This window comes from Mastomys coucha, unplaced genomic scaffold (genome assembly GCF_008632895.1).
Source record: "Mastomys coucha isolate ucsf_1 unplaced genomic scaffold, UCSF_Mcou_1 pScaffold22, whole genome shotgun sequence".
Classification (NCBI taxonomy): domain Eukaryota; kingdom Metazoa; phylum Chordata; class Mammalia; order Rodentia; family Muridae; genus Mastomys; species Mastomys coucha.
Window position 1 is genome coordinate 79,581,157 of NW_022196905.1, and position 17,623 is coordinate 79,598,779.

A 17,623-nucleotide genomic window follows, 5' to 3' on the forward strand; every position below is an offset into this window, starting at 1 on the left:
ATAAAAACACCAAATGCACTAAACAAAGAAAGAATTTTAAAAGCAGTAAGGGAAAAAAAGGCAAGTACATATAAAGGCAGTCCTATCAGAATTACACCAGACTTCTCGCCAGAGACTATGAAAGCTAGAAGATCCTGCACAGATGTCATACAGACCCTACAAAAACACAGATGCCAGCCCAGGCTACTATACCCAGCAAAACTCTCAATTACCATAGATGGAGAAAACAAGATATGCCATGACAGAACCAAATTTATATAATATCTTTCTACAAATCCAGCCTTACAAAGGATAATAGACAGAAAACATCAACATAAGGAGCAAAACGATACCCTTGAAGAAGCAAAAAAGTAGTCTTTCTACAAATCCATATAAATCTAATTCTACCTCTTACAGCAAAACAACAGGAAGTGACAATTAACATTTCCTAATATCTTAATATGAAAATTAATATTACCAAAATATCCTAATAGATTGAAATACAAACATATAAGGAATTAGAAATTTGTTGATTGTCATCCAATGGTGTCTTTAATTTGGTAATTGGAGAAATAGGTCCAATATTGTACAATCTATATACATTTTCAGCTTGTTTGTGACAGTGTCTTGCTGTGTACAACATAAGGGTCTTGAAATCTTGCTTCTCCTATCTTAGCCTCTCTATTAGTAGTATTGTTTATTTCATATTTTTACACTATACTATGGTTTTCAAAACAGCTTATATATTTCAAAAGTATTTATATACCCAAGGGTATATATAGTCAATTAACTTGGAAGGTGGCTTGTAGGAAAAAGAACAACAAAGAGTGAGACTGAGTGCTTTGCTTGACATTTGTAGCTCTTGTATCAAGTTTGAAGAAGAGGACTTTATAAGTTACTCTTTTTCTGAGATGAATGCTTTTCCAAATTATCACAGCTAATGAACCAGATTCTTACCTGCACCTAATGTCTGTGCCACCCTCCAAGCAGAACCATTGGGCATTGAAAGAGTTGGTGAATGACTTTATGGATAGACCATCTTAATACACACACCATTTCTTAAATGAATATAACCTGTTCTCTGTGCCCTGAGAATAAAGTCACTTGCTCAAGTCAAAAAAAAAATTACAGTGTATAAATGAAGAATGCAAATCCCATAGCCTTCTGTTACTCATATTCTGATTAAAAATTTCAAGAGAGTCTCTACAATCATCTAATGAAGAGGTCTATATTCCTACTTCTAATGCTACCTATCCTTCAAAATTGCAATTACTAATGAAAAGATTATGATATCAAAAAGGAAATGGAGTAAGTTAAGGGTTACAAGGGATTATGGAACCTATGTTCTCACATGAACAATATCATAAGCATGGGTTGGGTATTTTATTGTGGCCCAAAAATTACATAGAATTTTAGTCTGTCTGAATACCTCAAAGACATATTTCTAAGGGAATGTTATAGGCTCCTCACAAGTAGTCAGACAGCACTTGGAGAATGGGAACATAGATCTATCTTTTTCTCCATGCAATTCTCTTCCTTTTATAGTTAAATGATAGTAAGGTAAATGGAGATGGTTGATTGACTTATGAAATCATAATGCCACCATGTTGCCAATAGGAGCTTTACAGCCTGGGTTATCTACATTGACAGCTATTGCTAAAGATTGGCCTTCAATCGTTTTTGCATTTGAAAAACTGTTTTTTCACTACTCATATTTGTTTTGATAATAAGGCATGTATAACCTTTCCTGTTTCTTCACTCAAACCCCAGCTTCCCTACCAATGGACTGCATTACCTCCAGGTATGGCAAATATCCTCTACTGTGTGCCAATACTATGTAGGAAAGGTTTTACAGCCTGTGAGGCAGGCCTTTCCTCAGGCTTAGAGTAGACATTATATGGATGATATTCTATTAGTCACCTCCAAAGAGGAAAAAGCTACAATGTGTACATGGCATGATTCAAGATGTGCTACATAAAAATGGTCTTATTATCATACTGGAAAATGTAAAAAGATCAGACATGGTGTAGTAACAAGAACACCTTTTAATACCCATGAATATATCAATTAGATAGGACATTTAAAACATTTTCAAAATTTATTAGGGAGTGATAATTCCCTATATATGCTACTTTTAAAAAGTGTATTCCTTTAGTTTTATATCCATTGGTGTTCTAACTCTCTGTCTGTATGGTGTATGTGTGTCCTAGATCCTTTAGAACTGGAGATATAGACAGTTGTTAAATGGTACATAGGTACTGGGAATTGAAATCAGATCCTCTGGAAAAGCCAACAGTGCTCTTAACCATTGAGCCATCTCTCCAGCCCCCCACATACTACTTTAAGAATACACAATCACTTGTTTATTGCCAAGTGTTTAATACTCTGAAAGGAGAGATGGCATTGGATAATTGATGATTTTATCTACAGAGATGAACGGAGAATTACAGCTCTGAATCCACAGTAAAAGAGGCATTTCTGCTTCACATGCTCCTTTATATTCTTTACACTTACTTCTTCTTCCCACTAAATTGTCTACTATAGATTTTATAGCATAAGAGAATAAATCTTTGGAATGGATCTATTTACACAATTAAGGGCCAGAAAATGCTAACTTCATGTCTTTCTCTTTTTGCTCAATTATTGAATCAGTGGAGGATCTAATGTCAACAATTATATGGATATATTCTGTGCTGTATTATCTTGCAACTAACTAACAATCAGTTTTAAAGAGAGTTACAGAACTCTATGTAGTTTTTAAGTTTCATACACAGATTGTTATAGTAAGATAGGGAACTTTAGTTTAATCTTCACATCCTACCAGGCTCCCATTACTCCAGGATCTACAACCACTGTTTAAACCTGCACTCATCCTGTGTTTATTACTCTTACTTTGCACACTCTAACCTCCCTTGTTCGATTGCCAAACAAAATAAGCAAGCTGATGCACTGACTATTTTTACCTCTCCACAATGCAAACATCACCACTTACATATTAATGCTGTTGGAGTTCATGCACAATAACTCATCCCACTTAGACAAGTGAGACAGATTGTACAAGAATGTCCTACTTGTCTTCCTTACAATGCTACAGTCCTATAGATAGAATTCATCCAAGAGGTAAAACTATTAGTGAATTATGGAAAGTAGATGTAACTTCTGCTTTGGATTCTGTAGGTACCTGTGTGCGTTGATTCATACTCTAAATTTATTTGGGTTGCATCTCTATCCTCAGAGAATGCTGTAAACTGTTGCTCATGTGGGAGTGCTTGCTACAATAAAAAGTGACAATAAACCCATCTGTAGTAGAAAAAAACTTAAAAATTTTTGTAAACATGGAATATTAACCATATGTTACAAATTATTCGTAATCTTTAAGGTCAGAGCATAATTGAAAGAGCAAATAGAACATTAAAATAACAACTACTTTTAAAATAAAAACAAGGAGACATGAAGGTACATCCTTGTACTCTCCTTACTTACACTTATTTTGAAATTTTACCTGAAGGTACATGTTGAGGAACTCAAAACCATTTATCCCCAGAACATTCTGCACTGCATTTAGACAGGCCTGTGAGGTTTAAACAATTTGAGATTTGGAAGCCTTTTTGGGTGAAGAACTTTGGGAAAGGATATGCATCTGACATTGCAGATGTTTCCACTGAAAGATTATGGATTATTCTCATACTCTTCCAATCCTAGGCCATGAAGGACAAAGGTGCAGAAAGAGAATAGGGCAGTCATCATAACGACAGCAAACCTCCAGCTAGAAGGGCAAAAGGATTTATTGACAAAACCAAACCATCAGATCAAGTCTGACCTCCTGGTGCCAGGTAAAGATCCTATGCACCAAGGGAAAAGTTATACAGAGACCTTTGTCACCTGAGAATCTCTTTCTGTTGATTCTAGCTGCTTTGACCTTTGTGTCTGTGGATACACATTCATCAAAAAACCAATTAGATTTATCTACATGTAATCAAAACTAAAACTAAAACACACTCACACACACACATACATACACACACAAAACAAACAAAACAAAACACTCTGGATATTCTATGTTAGAAAAATTAAGATGATACTGTCTTAAGTCGGGACCAGCTAGGAGGCTGCAGAACTGAATCATAGCAGCTGGGACAGGATCCTTGCTTCTTCCATCTACACCCAGGAGGTAGGGCTGTTCCACAGCCTTCTGTGTACCATTCTTAGCAGTGGAAAGCTTGTCTCCAGGGAGTGCTCTGACCCCTGGACTGAGGTGAAATCAATATTTTCTCTCAGGTGACAATCTTAAGGCAAGACCAGCCAGGAAACACAGGCTGTAAAGCAGCAGAGCAGCTAGGACAGTGTCTTTCCTGCATATACCTGCACCCAGGAGATATAGATTATCTGCAGCCCTCTGTGCACAGGTCTTGCCAGGAGAGAGCTGATCTCCCAAGAGTGCTGACATGGACTTACAGACCCACAGGAGGAAGAAGCTCCAGGCAGAGATAGAAAGAACATCTTACACCAGAGACCAACAGATGGTGAAAGACAAACACAAGAATCTTACCAATAGAAACCAAGACTAATTGGCATCATCAGAACCCAGTACTGGAAGTCCTGGATATACCAACACACCAGAAAAGGAAGATTTGGATTTAAAGTCATATCCCATGATGCTGATAGAGGATTTTAAGAAGGACATAAATAGCTCCCTTAAGGACATACCGGAGAACACAGGTAGACAAGTAGAAGCCCTTAAAGAGGAAACAGAAAAAATCCCTAAAAGAATTATAGGAAACCACAACCAAACAGGTGAGGGAATTGAAGAAAAACATCCAGGATCTAAAAATGAAAGGAGAAACAATTAAGAAATCACAAAGGGAGACAATGGTGGAAATAGAAAACCTAGGAAAGAAGTCAGTAGCCATAGATGCAAGCACCACCACCAGAATACAAGAGATTGAAGAGAGAATCTCAGGTACAGAAAATACTATAGAAAAAATTGACACAACAGTCAAAGAAAACACAAAATGCAAAAAGATCCTAGCCCCAAATGTCCATGAAATCCAGAACACAATGAGAAGATCAAACATAAGTATAATAGGTATAGAAGAAAGTGAAGACCTCCAACTTAAAGGGCCAGTAAATATCTTCAACAAAATTATAGAAGAAAACTTCCCTAACCTAAAGAAATAGATGTCCATCAATATAAAAGAAGTCTACAGAAGTCCAAATAGTTTGGACAAGAAAAGAAATTCCTCCCATCACAGAATAATCAAAACACCAAATGCACTAAACAAAGAAAGAATATTATAAAAAGTAAGGAATAAATGTCAAGTAACATATAATGGCAGACCTATCAAAATTACCCCAGACTTCTCATCAGAAACTATGAAAGCCAGAATATCCTGGGCTGAAGTCATACAGACCCTAAGAGAACACAAATGCCAGCCCAGGCTATTTTACCCAGCAAAACTCTCAATTACCATAGATGGAGAAACCAAGGTATTTAATGAAAAAATTTACACAATATCTTTCCACAAATCCAGCCCTTCAAAGGATAATAAATGGAAAACTGCAACACAAGGAGGGAAACTACACCCTAGAAAAAGCAAAAAAGTAACCTCAACAAAACTAAAAGAAGATAGCCACATGAACAGAATTCCAACTCTAGCAACGAAAATCACAGGAAGCAACAATTACTTTTCCTTAATATCTATTAATATCAATGGACCCAATTTCTCAGCAATAAGACATAGACTAACAGACTGGTGACATAAAGAGAACCCAGCATTTTGTCGCATACAAGAAACCCACCTCAGTGACAAAGACAGACACTACCTCAGAGTAAAAGGCTGGAAAACAAATTACTAAGCAAATAGTCCCAAGAAACAAGCTGGAGCAGCCATTTTAATATCAAATAAATCGACTTTCAACCTTAAATGATCAAAAGAGATAAGGAGGGGCACTTCATGTTCATCAAATGTTTGATTTGCCAAGATGAACTCTCAATTCTGAACCTCTATGCTCCAAATGCAAGGGCATCTACATTCATAAAAGAAGCTTTACTAAAACTCAAAGCACACATTGCAACACACACAATGATAGTGGGAGACTTCAACACCCCAGTATCTGCAATGGACAGATAATGGAAACAGAAACTAAACAGAGACACAGTGAAATTAACAGAAGCTATGAAACAAATGGATTTAACAGATATATATATAACATATTATCTTAAGCCAAAAGGATATACCTTCTTCTCAGCACCTCATGGTATCTTCTCCAAAATTGACCATATGATTGGTCACAAAACAGGCTTCAACTGATAAAAGAAGATTGAAATAATTCCATACGAACTATCAGATTACCACGGACTAAGGCTGGTTCTCAATAACAACATAAACAATAGAAAGCCCAAATACATGTGGAAGCTGAACAAAACCCTACTCAATGACATGGTCAAGGAAGAAATAAAGAAAGAAATTAAAGACTTTTTAGAGTTTAATTAAAATGAAGCCACAACATACCCAATCTTATGGGACACCATAAAAGCCATCCTAAGAGGAAAACTCACAGGTCTGAGTGCCTCCAAAAAGAAATTGTAGAGAGCATACACCAGCAATTTTACAGCATATCTGAAAGCTCTAGAAGAAAAAGAAGCAAATTCACCCAAGAGGAGTCAAAGGCAGGAAATAATCAAACTCAGGGCTGAAATCGACCATGTGGAAACACAAAGAACTATACAAAGAATCAACCAAACCAGAAGCTGGTTTTTTGAGAAAATCAACAATATACATAAACCCTTAGCCAGACTAACTAGAGGGCACAGAGACATTATCCTAATTAACAAAATCAGAAATGAAACAGAAGACATAACAACAGAAAATGAGGAAATCCAAAAAAATCATAAGATACTACTACAAAAGCCTATACTCAACAAAACTGGAAAGCAAGAATGTAATGCACAATTTTCTAGACAGACACCAGGTGCTAAAGTTAAATCAAGACCAGATAAATGATCTATACAGTCCTATATCTGCTAATGAAATAGAAATAGTCGTTAAAAAATGAAGCCCAGAATCAGATGGGTTTAGTGCAGAGTTTTATCAGACTTTCAAAGAAGACCTAATACCAATACTCTTCAAACGATTCCTCAAAATAGCAACAGAAGGTACTCTACCCAATTTGTTCTATGAAGCTACAATTACTCTGATAAATAAACAACATAAAGACCCAACAAAGAAAGAGAACTTCAGACCAATTTCTCTTATGAATATTGATACAAAAATAATCAATAAAGTCCTTGAAAACTGAAATCCAATAACACATCACAAAGATCATCCATCATGATCAAGTAGGCTTCATCCCAGGGATGCAGGAATGGTTCAATATATGGAAATCCATGAATGTAATCCACTATATAAACAAACTCAAAGAAAAATACTCATTAGATGCTGAGAAAGCATTTGACAAAATCCCACACCACTTCATGATAAAAATCTTGCAACGATCAGGAATTTAAGGTCCATACTTAAACATAGTAAAAGCAATATACAGCAAACCAGTAGCCAAACATCACACTAAATGTAGAGAAACTTGAAGCAATTCCACTAAAATCAGGGACTCGAAAAGGCTGCTCACTCTCTCTCTCTACCTATTCAATACAGTACTTGAAGTCTTAGCCAGAGCAATTAGACAACAAAATGAAATCAAAGGGATACAAATTGGAAAGGAAGAAATCAAATTATCACTATTTGCTGATGATATGATAGTATACTTAAGTGTCCCCCAAAAATTCCACCAGAGAACCCCTAAACTTGATAAACAATTTAGCAAAGTAGCTGGATATAAAATTAACTCAAACAAATCAGTGGCCTTCCTCTACACAAAGGATAAAGAGGCTGAGAAGGAAGTTAGGGAAACAATACCCTTCACAATTGTCACAAATAATATAAAATACCTTGGTGTGACTCTAATGAAGCAACTGAAATATCTGTAATGACAAGAACCACAAGTCTCTGAAGAAAGAAATTGAAGAAGATCTCAGAAGACGGAAATATCTTCCATGCTCATAGATTGGATTAATATAGTAAAAGTGGCCATCTTGCTGAATGCAATCTACAGATTCAATGCAATCCCCATCAAAATTCCAACTCAATTCTTCCCAAACTTGGAAAGAGCAATTTTCAAATTCATCTGGAATAACAAAAAACCTAGAATAAGGAAAACTATTCTCAACAATAAAAGAACTTCTGGGGAAAATCACCATTCCTGATATCAAGCTGTACTACAGAGCAATTGTGATGAAAACTGCATGGTATTGGTACAATGACAGGCAGGCAGATCAATGGAATAGAATTGAAGACCCAGAAATGAACCCAAATACCTATGGTCACTTGATCTGTGACAAATGAGCTAAATCCATCCAGTGGAAAAAAAGACAGCATGTTCAACAAATGGTGCTGGCTCAACTGACTGTTAGAATGTAGAAGAATGCAAATCAAAGCTTCTGTAAGGCAAGGGACACTGTCAATAGGAAAACACGTCAACCAACTGATTGGGGAGAGATCTTTACCAATCCTACATATGATTATATGATTGAGGGCTAATATCCAATATATACAAAGAAGTTAGACTTCAGAGAACCAAATAACCAGATTAAAAATGGGGTACAGAGCTTAACAATGAATTCTCAACTGAGGCATACCTAGTGGCTGAGAAGCACCTAAGGAAATGTTCAACATCCTTAGTCATCAGGGAAATGCAAATCAAAATAACCCTGAGATTCTATCTCATACCAATAGAATGGCTAAGATCAGAAGCTCAGGTGACAACAGATGCTGGAGTGGTTGTGGAGAAAGAGGAACACTCCTCCATTGGTGGTGGGATTGCAAGCTGGTATAACCACTCTGGAAATCAGTTCGGTAGTTACTCAGAAAATTGGACATAGAACTACCTGAGGACCCAGCTATATACCCAGAAGATGCTTGAACATGTAATAAGGACACATGTTCCTCTATGTTCATAGCAGCCTTATTTATAATAGCCAGAAGTTGGAAAGAACCCAGATGTCCCTCAACAGAGGAATGGATACAGAAAATGTGCTACATCTACACAATGGAGTACTACTCAGCTATTAAAAACAATAAATTTTTGAAATTCTTAGGGAACTGGATGGATCTGGAGAATATCATCTTGAATGAGGTAACCCAATCACAAAGGAACACACATGCTATGCATTCACTGATTAGTGGATATTAGCCCAGAAGCTTGGAATACATAAGATTCAATCCACAAACCCCAAGAAACTCAAGAAGAAAGAAGACCAGACTATGGATACTTTGATCCTTCTTAGAAGGGGGAACAAAATAACTATAGAAGGAGTTGCAGAGACAAAGTGTGGAGCAAAGACTGAAGGAAGAACAATCCAAAGACTGCCCCACCTTTGCATCCTTCCCATATAAAATCACCAAACCCAGACACTATTGTAGATGCCAGCAAGTACTGCCTGAGAGGAGCCTGATATAGCTGTCTCCTGGGAGGCTCTGCCAGTGCCTGACTAATACACAAGTGGAGGCTCATAGCCATCCATTGGACTGAGCACAGGATCCCCTGTGAAACATCTAGAGAATGGACCCCCAGGAGCTGAAGGGGTTTGCAGCCCCATAGGAGGACAACAATATAAACTAACCAGTACCTCTAGAGTTCCCAGGTACTAAACCACCAAGCAAAGAGTACATATTGTGGGACTCATGGTTCTATCTGCATATGTAGTAGAGGATGTCCTAGTTGGTCATCAATGTGAGGAGAGGCCCTTAGTCCAGTGAAGGCTCTGTGACCCACTGCAGGTGAATGGTAGGGCCAAGAAGAGAGAGAGGGTAGGTTGGTGAGCAGAGGGAGGGAATAAGGGTTTTTTTCAGAGGGGAAACCAGGAAAAGGGATAAATAAAGAAAGTATCTAATAAGAAAAAGGAAAAAAAATAAAAAACAAAAACAAAAAACCAACCAAACCCAACCACTGCCTTACAAAATGCCCTATACTCTGGAGGACATCTTTCACTTCCCAGTAAAGAATTTTAAAAATAAAATAAAAATAGATAAGAAAAATTGAAATGAAGCAGATGTCTAAAAGTGTTCTAGGAACAGAGACATTGTTGATTTTTGAGTGCTTCTGAGAACACTCAAAGAAAATAGTACAGGAGATTTTGACCTCGTTTCTTCAAACCAAAAGATTGTTTTCAGGAAGTTTGCCTTTGTCCCAAGGTTTGTGATAAGAGTGGGTCTACCACAGGTTAACTGCTCCTGTTTGCTACCATTATCTAGAGAGTGTTTAAAGTCCCCTTTGTGTTCTATGCTAAAGCAGGTTTTTACCACATGCAGCTTGACCTCACATGATATGTACTAATATGAACTTTCTTAACTCTCTGAGTATAAATTGTCTGATTTTCTGTATAGTTAGCCATCGTATGAGACTTTAGTCTTTCTCTTCTTCTGGAGCATTGACATAATAGGTTTTAAAACCAGATATTAAACTGTATCTGTTATCAATTCTACCCAAATAGACACATGTGCTTTATAGAGAAATTCCTGTGGACCTTGGTTCAGAACATGTCTACATCATCTGCATCATCTGCACACTGGACTTCCACCTGCTCTCCAAATGACAATTATGACCACACCAATTGAGAACAGTATTTATTATTTTTTTAAATTTCTCTAAGAATTTCATATAATGTGCTTTTAGAAATTAATACCTACATACCACAATCTTCCCTAAACCACCCCTGTCCTTCCAACCTAACTTAGTATCCTTAGAAAGCATAACAAAACAACAACAAAACAACCTGAAGACCAGTTTGTGCACTCCAAATATTCTTTTGTATGTGGTCTTCCACTAGAGAATGGTTGACTTCACAGGGGCTGCACTCTTCCCCCCTCACAACCATTGTCAAGAGTCTGTGGCTCTGTGTGGATTGTGTGCTCATCTCCCCTCTCCATGCTCATATCTGGTCTGTTACTGTGTTGTACAGATTTTGTACATGTGGTGTTTTATTCACATGAATACAAAATTCTATAGTTTTATCTCTTCATGAGAAAACAGTTTAGCTTTGGGATTCTAAGAATCTTTATGGAGACCCATAAATCTCTAGTCACTAAGGTCTAGACAATTTGCATATAAAATTTGATTGTAATTAGCACTGAGATTAGAACTTTCTGGGGAGCTGATTGATGTGTGCAAATGCATGTTTATGTGTACCAAGGTGAGCATGTGACATGGAGAAGACTAACTCAGATGTTCAATTGAATGCCTTTCTTGTTTTAGACATTTCTTGTTTGTTGATTTTTTTCTACTGCTGACCCACAAAAGTCCAGGAATTCTATTTCTGTCTTCTTTCTATGAAGGTACTATTTCCATAAAGTCATACAATACCATGTCTGACTTCATGTGGATTAGGGGGATTCAAACTGTGCTGCTCACAGTGCATTGAAAACATTTTATGTCCTGAGCCACCTCTGTAGCTTAGGCATTCACTAAATATAGCAAATATGTTAAACATATATATGTCAACTTCCATCCTATGAGGTTTGTCTGAGAGTTCTGAAATTATCACCTCATTTGGGGCCTGAATTAAAACTGATTCAGATAAGATGAGAATATTACTCTGTGCAACAAGATTTTGCAGTCTACTGTAAACAATTTGAGATTACAAGTGTTATGGCTCTTGAAAACCCTCCCAAAATCTAACAACACTAGTTTAGACCTTTATTGGTATGTAGTCTTTATGACAACTTTCAAAGGTTTTACTGCAGAGAGCAAATTTTTTTTTTGTAACAGACAAAATAGTTACAAGCCCAGGCCCATGATAGGTGCTAGTACTGGAATTCTCAGAGCAGTCTCATAAAATGGACCATTATCCTCACATCTAAAATAGATTTTCTTTGTGATTGAATTCATTAAGTATTGGATCATTCCAAAAATATATTGTGATTAGGGAGAAGATTTTTTCAGTAGAAAATTTAAGACACTCATAAATTTTTAAAGATTCAAATTATATCACTTTATAGTATGCTGTGTGTGGTGATTCATCTGATACTTTTTTCATATCTGACTCTTGGACTCTCTCTTATTTTTGTATTTCTTCCTTGAATGGTCTGATTCTTACTCATACTTGGTTGGAAGCAGAGACACATGTTTCATATGTTATGATGCACAGAGGTTATTGTAATGGCAGCACTCATCTCTCCCTTCCCTTTAGATATTTCTTCTACAAATACTGGCAGGGAGCCCAGAAATGTCAGTTTCCTTTTTAAATTCTCTTTCTCTCTTGAGTAGCCAAAATGTTACTCAAGTCTTGAACTCCCTCTTTCTTTAAACCACCTTCTTAACTGCACACTGAATAGACCTACATCAAAGTTAGAATGCAAACTCATGCATTCAAACATTTTAAATATGTGCGTAACGTTCATGTGCTAGAAAAAAATAATAAAAATTAACCCCCTAGTGAAAAATCTCACATATGAATTGACTTAAATAATTGGCAAATGGAACAAGTAACTCTGAAGAATTTGCTATGTCTACACACCCTTGGCAGTGATGGCATCATAATGCCAGCATTTCAGAATGTGTTCACGGTGTTCATATCCAAGGTACTTGTAGCCCCAACACCTTCTGTGGCATTGTAACATCTCTTGTTATATCTGTTTCTAAATTGGCTTAGGTCACTTAGAGCTAACCTAAGCTTTTAGGTTCCACACAGTCATTCCTAGAATCAGAGTTTTATTGACTTCATCAGACTTAGTATACAGTTGTCCCCCATGGGCACTTTACTTCACCTTTTGTGGAATTTGGGCAAGGGCCCATGCAATTGCGTTGGCCTTTTCTTCTGTCATGTTTCTGACCATTGACCCCAGAGAAAATACCACCACACCATGCTCTCCAGAGCTCTGGATAAAGTCTTCCATTTCCTGAAAGGAAAGAATTTGTTCTATCACACAATAATAATAGTAGAAAAATCAATAGTAAAACTCTTACAAAAAACCCTAGAAGAATAAAAACAAGTATTCTTAGGAGTTTTTAGAATAATGGTGTTATTATGAAGGCAGAACTGGCACACTCAAACTCTGTGAACATCACAGGAAGCAGTACAAAGTCTACTCACATGTTCGACAAATGTTCTTATTTTTCTCTGGTGAAATAAAAGCTCAGAAATCAAGTGTAGTATGTAAAATATTTGCAAAATTGTAACCTAATTACATTTTCATCCCATAGAAAGTATAAATTTTCCTTGTTGTTTTATTTCTTTCCTATGATGGCTGATTTAACATTATTTTCTAGTGTCTGATAAAATAATATCTAAGTTGTAGTATGTACATATGTGGTAATTAACACAAATTTCCTACCATAATTAAATGTTTTAGTCTTTATAAAGAAATCCTAACTGCATTATTCATATATAGTATGTAATACTTTTCTAATATTGTATATAATTAAGAGTATTTTCAAAGATGACCTCCACAATTCACTCTTTGGAACAGAAACTATGTCAATGTTTTTTCGTGTGGATAAAAAATAATTACCTCATATATGGTAATCACAGCTTTTGAATTACTGATGTGCTAAATTTAACTGACTTAATTTCTCTCTCTGTGCGTTTATATATGTGTGTGCATGTGTATGTCTCTGCACCTGTATATGTGTGTATGTGTGTGTGTGTGTGTGTGTGTATGTGTGTGTATTGGAGATTAGTGGTGCCTATGGGGTTCCCTGCCTTTGTTTTTGCACATGGGTGCCAAAGGTTAAAATCAGATGACCTCTCTATCAATCTTTTTGGTTTGTTTGTTTGTTTGTTTGTTTAGTAAGTGGTGACCTTTATTTGATAGTAACAATTACACAGGAATATAAATAGTATACCCACGAGATAATGTGGACCTACATTTGAGGAACAATAATTTATAATAATCTAGGTAATATGCTATGAATGTTATAAAATATTTTTTTCATGGGGACCATAAAGACTGCTACTCTTTTTTTTTTAATTTGATATTTTCTTTATTTACATTTCAATGATATTTCCTCTCCTGGTTACCCCTCTGAAAAATATCAAAAACAAAAAACAAACCCTGTTTCCTCTCCCCTCCCCCTGCTTACCAACCCACCCTTTCCCACTTCCTGCCTAGCATTCCCCTCCTGGGACATAAACCTTCACAGGGCCAAGGGCCTCTCCTCCCATTGATGACCGACTAGGCCAACCTCTGCTATACATATGCTGCTGGAGCCATGAGTTCCACCATGTGTGCTCTTTGGTTGATGGTTTGGTCCCTGGGATCTCTGAGGGTACTAGTTAGTTCATATTCCTTTCCATATTCAATCATCAAATTCAGACATTATTGCATATGTTAGCAAGTGCTGGTTGACAGGAGCCTGATATAGCTGTCTCCTGAGAGGCTCTGACAGTGCCCAACTAATACAGAAGTAGAGACTCACAACCTTCCATTGGACTGAGTATAGGGTTCCCAATGAAGGAGCTAGAGAAGGGACCCAAGGAGCTGAAGGGTTTGCAGGCCCTTAGGACAAACAACAATATAAACTCTTTATCAATCTTTAATATAGTTTTTGAGACTGTCTCTCATTGAACATGAACCTCACCATTTTTGTCTGGTCTATATGCAGCAAGCTTCAGTATTAACTTGTTTCTGCAACTGCAGTACTAAGGTCTTCATACTATGCCAGGACAACCAACTTTTTATGTGGGCACTGGGATTCAAACACATGTCCTTCTGGTAAGGACTTTAACCATCGACTAATCCCTCTAGTCCCCTGTATGACTTCATTTAACTCACTGATTTTCCAGTCCTATCATGATTTTTCCTGAGTTTATTGAGCTCCTACTTAGTAGGACACTTAATTCCACTTTTCATATATCTCTATCATGGAGAAAAAAAGGTAATGGCAGATGTAGAATCACTTTCACCAGAAATGAAATGAAGTGAAACGAAAAGAGATAAAAAGTATGTATTTACCTTAGGCAAGGGTTTAGGAGGTTTGCAGTGGAGTCCTCCAACATAGTCAACATTTGGTAAGGTTGGGTGAGCAAACTCCAAATCCCAGTAGGATCTAATGAGCCACATTTCTGCTTTGCTCATTGTCTCAGCTAAGGTGGTTGACTTTCCTAGATGAAGAAAATTAACAAAGGAGACAGAGAAAAGTTGACAGGACTGGCTGCTGAGTATAAAATATGTTTCTTAAAAAGTGTTAGAAAAAATTGTATTTGGCATAGAGAATATGCTTTTAGAATGTAATAGTCATACATGTAATATAATTTGTATCAATAATTGATTTGTGGCTCATATAATATATGTAAATGTATATTTGGATTTATCTTTAAAGAAGATAGTAGAACTTAAATCATGTTTCCTCATTAATTTAACACCATAAGTAGTTAATGAAATAACCCACTAAGCCACTGTATGAATAAGTACACATTTTATTCCTCTCTAAATCTTCAAAGGGAACTGTGCAAACATAAACACACATTCCAGGTACAAATGTCACAACATGCTTTGTACCCTGCCCAGGATTCCCATGGTCATGGTTTGTAGCTAATCTTTCTTACTTCTTTTGCCTAGGAAAATGTGAAGTTTATGAATGGCTGGATTTCTTGTTAGTGCTTCAAACTTTGTTTCTTACTAACACATTTAATATACTTATTCTATCAAACAATCACAATATTTTCAAAAATTAGGAGAATAGGATTTTTTTGGCCAGTCATAAGTATGGTATATTTTTTAAGGCAAAAACATGACTTCAAGAAATATAGACCGAGGGCATGCATATTCATGCTTCTGTCAAGTTTAGACATTTACAATCAATATTATGAAATGATACAATGAAGAAATATGGGGCTGGTAGAAACCTCAGTTTTACTCATAAGCTTGGGAAATAACAGTATTTTTCAAGAGTAGCAGAAATCTTTAAGAAATTCAAAGAAAACATTATATGATTTATCTTTTCATTTATGCATGTGTGATCTGCATGAGTGTATGCTGTTTATACCAGTAACTGTGGATACCATAAGAGGGTTGCAGTTCTGCTGAAAGTGAAGTTACAGGTAATTTTGGAACACTGGACACAAGTGGGTGTTAGGAACAAAGCTCAGGTACTAAAAATGAGCAAAGAACACTCTTAAACTTTTAGTCATGTTCTCACACCCCACATCTTAATTATAAAAATTAATACTGGCCTAGGCAAAAGAAAATAGTTTTTTCAATGTTTTACACACACACACACACACACACACACACACACACACACACACACACACAAACACCCGTATATATGTCACTCTTGAATTTACATGAATCAAGATTTGTATAACTGGCTAGGGTCTTATTAAAATAGAGGAAACTTTTGTAGTAAATGAGATAAAAAAATTACTTAGGGACCACCTAATTTCATTTCTATGTAACTGCATAGCTAACCAGAGTGTCTTATATCAGGACTGCTACCTTCTTCTACTTCATCAATACTAAGAGCTTTTACAAGAGTTTGTGAGTTTGTTAGCTAATATCCTATTATATATTTGATCTCTAGCAAAAACATCTTCGCTATAATTTCATGGACATACAGCTTCGAATACTTGTGTAACTAGAATTATCAAGCTACTAAGGAAGAAATGTAACTTACCCAAAGTTTCGCTGTAAAACTGATCCCATTCCTTCTCCTTAAATGTCTGGAACCAAAAGTCAAAATAAAGCATGCATATCATGTTTTTTACCCTCTCTCTGAATGTCATTTGGCCACCTAATCCTGACAGAATTACAGGCACATAAGAGGGAGGGAGTATAAGCCCTCCACTGTACTTTTCAATTTTGTAGCCTGGAGAGAAGCGAAGACTGTACAGAAGAGGAATGTGGAGCAGCTCGGCTATGAGCTCCCCACAAGGACCAATGGCATCTGACAAAAGGACATCAAACTTGGATTCCTGGAGTTTTGTCATGAGCTGTTTGTTTGAAACTGTCTCTTTACAAAGAATTAAACAGTAATCAGAATACTTATCCATTAAATTTTGTAGTAAAGGAGAATATGACAAACATGTATCTCTTGGAATCTCATAAGTCCATGTATCTACAAACCTTGCAAAAAATTTATCCAGCTCATCATTACTGAAAGATGTAGGGAAAGTTTCAAACTTAAGGCCAGGTGAATTCTTGGGATCAAGAAAGATGGAAGATGAAGGTCTCAGAACAGTGACTTCATGGTCCTTCTGTACAAGTTCATCCAGTATTATCTTTATATTCATCCAGTGACTGAAATCCACCGGCCACACCAACACCTTCCCACACTTTGCAGATTTGAAGCAGCAACTTATCTGAAGTAGCAGCAGAGCAGAAATCCACTTCCCAGGCATCCTGAAAAATCAAAGTCCTTTTGTTCAGAGAATGATTCCTTCTGTCTCTGCTTGACGTTTTATCCAAGAGGCATTAACCAAGAAGTTAAAATATAACTGGCATTGCTCAAAGCTGATAAGGAAATTTACATAACTGTGCTGGTGGAAAAACATTAACTTATCTGACTCTCTGAAGATCCCAGAGTCTGAAGACCTCCCAGAAGATCTGCTGTGCCTAGGGCAACAGATAATGGACCTTGCCAAATAATTGAA

General features: G+C 36.6%; 1 protein-coding gene across 3 annotated transcripts in view; it reads right to left on the minus strand.

The window, feature by feature from the left end:
- LOC116070582 (UDP-glucuronosyltransferase 2B17) overlaps positions 1-17,401 on the minus strand; it is a 30,871-nt gene extending 13,470 nt beyond the window's left edge. The window contains exons 1-3 of one of the 3 annotated variants that reach the window (XM_031342014.1): positions 16,648-17,401; positions 14,985-15,133; positions 12,798-12,929 (exon numbers count right to left, since the gene is read on the minus strand). In XM_031342014.1, coding sequence (XP_031197874.1) covers positions 12,798-12,929; positions 14,985-15,133; positions 16,648-17,371 — 1,005 coding nt within the window. In that variant the 5' untranslated portion in view covers positions 17,372-17,401. The remainder of the gene's footprint in view (positions 1-12,797; positions 12,930-14,984; positions 15,134-16,647) is intronic. The other 2 variants (XM_031342015.1, XM_031342016.1) reach the window with 2 other exon arrangements.
- Between the last annotated feature and the right edge of the window lie 222 nt (positions 17,402-17,623).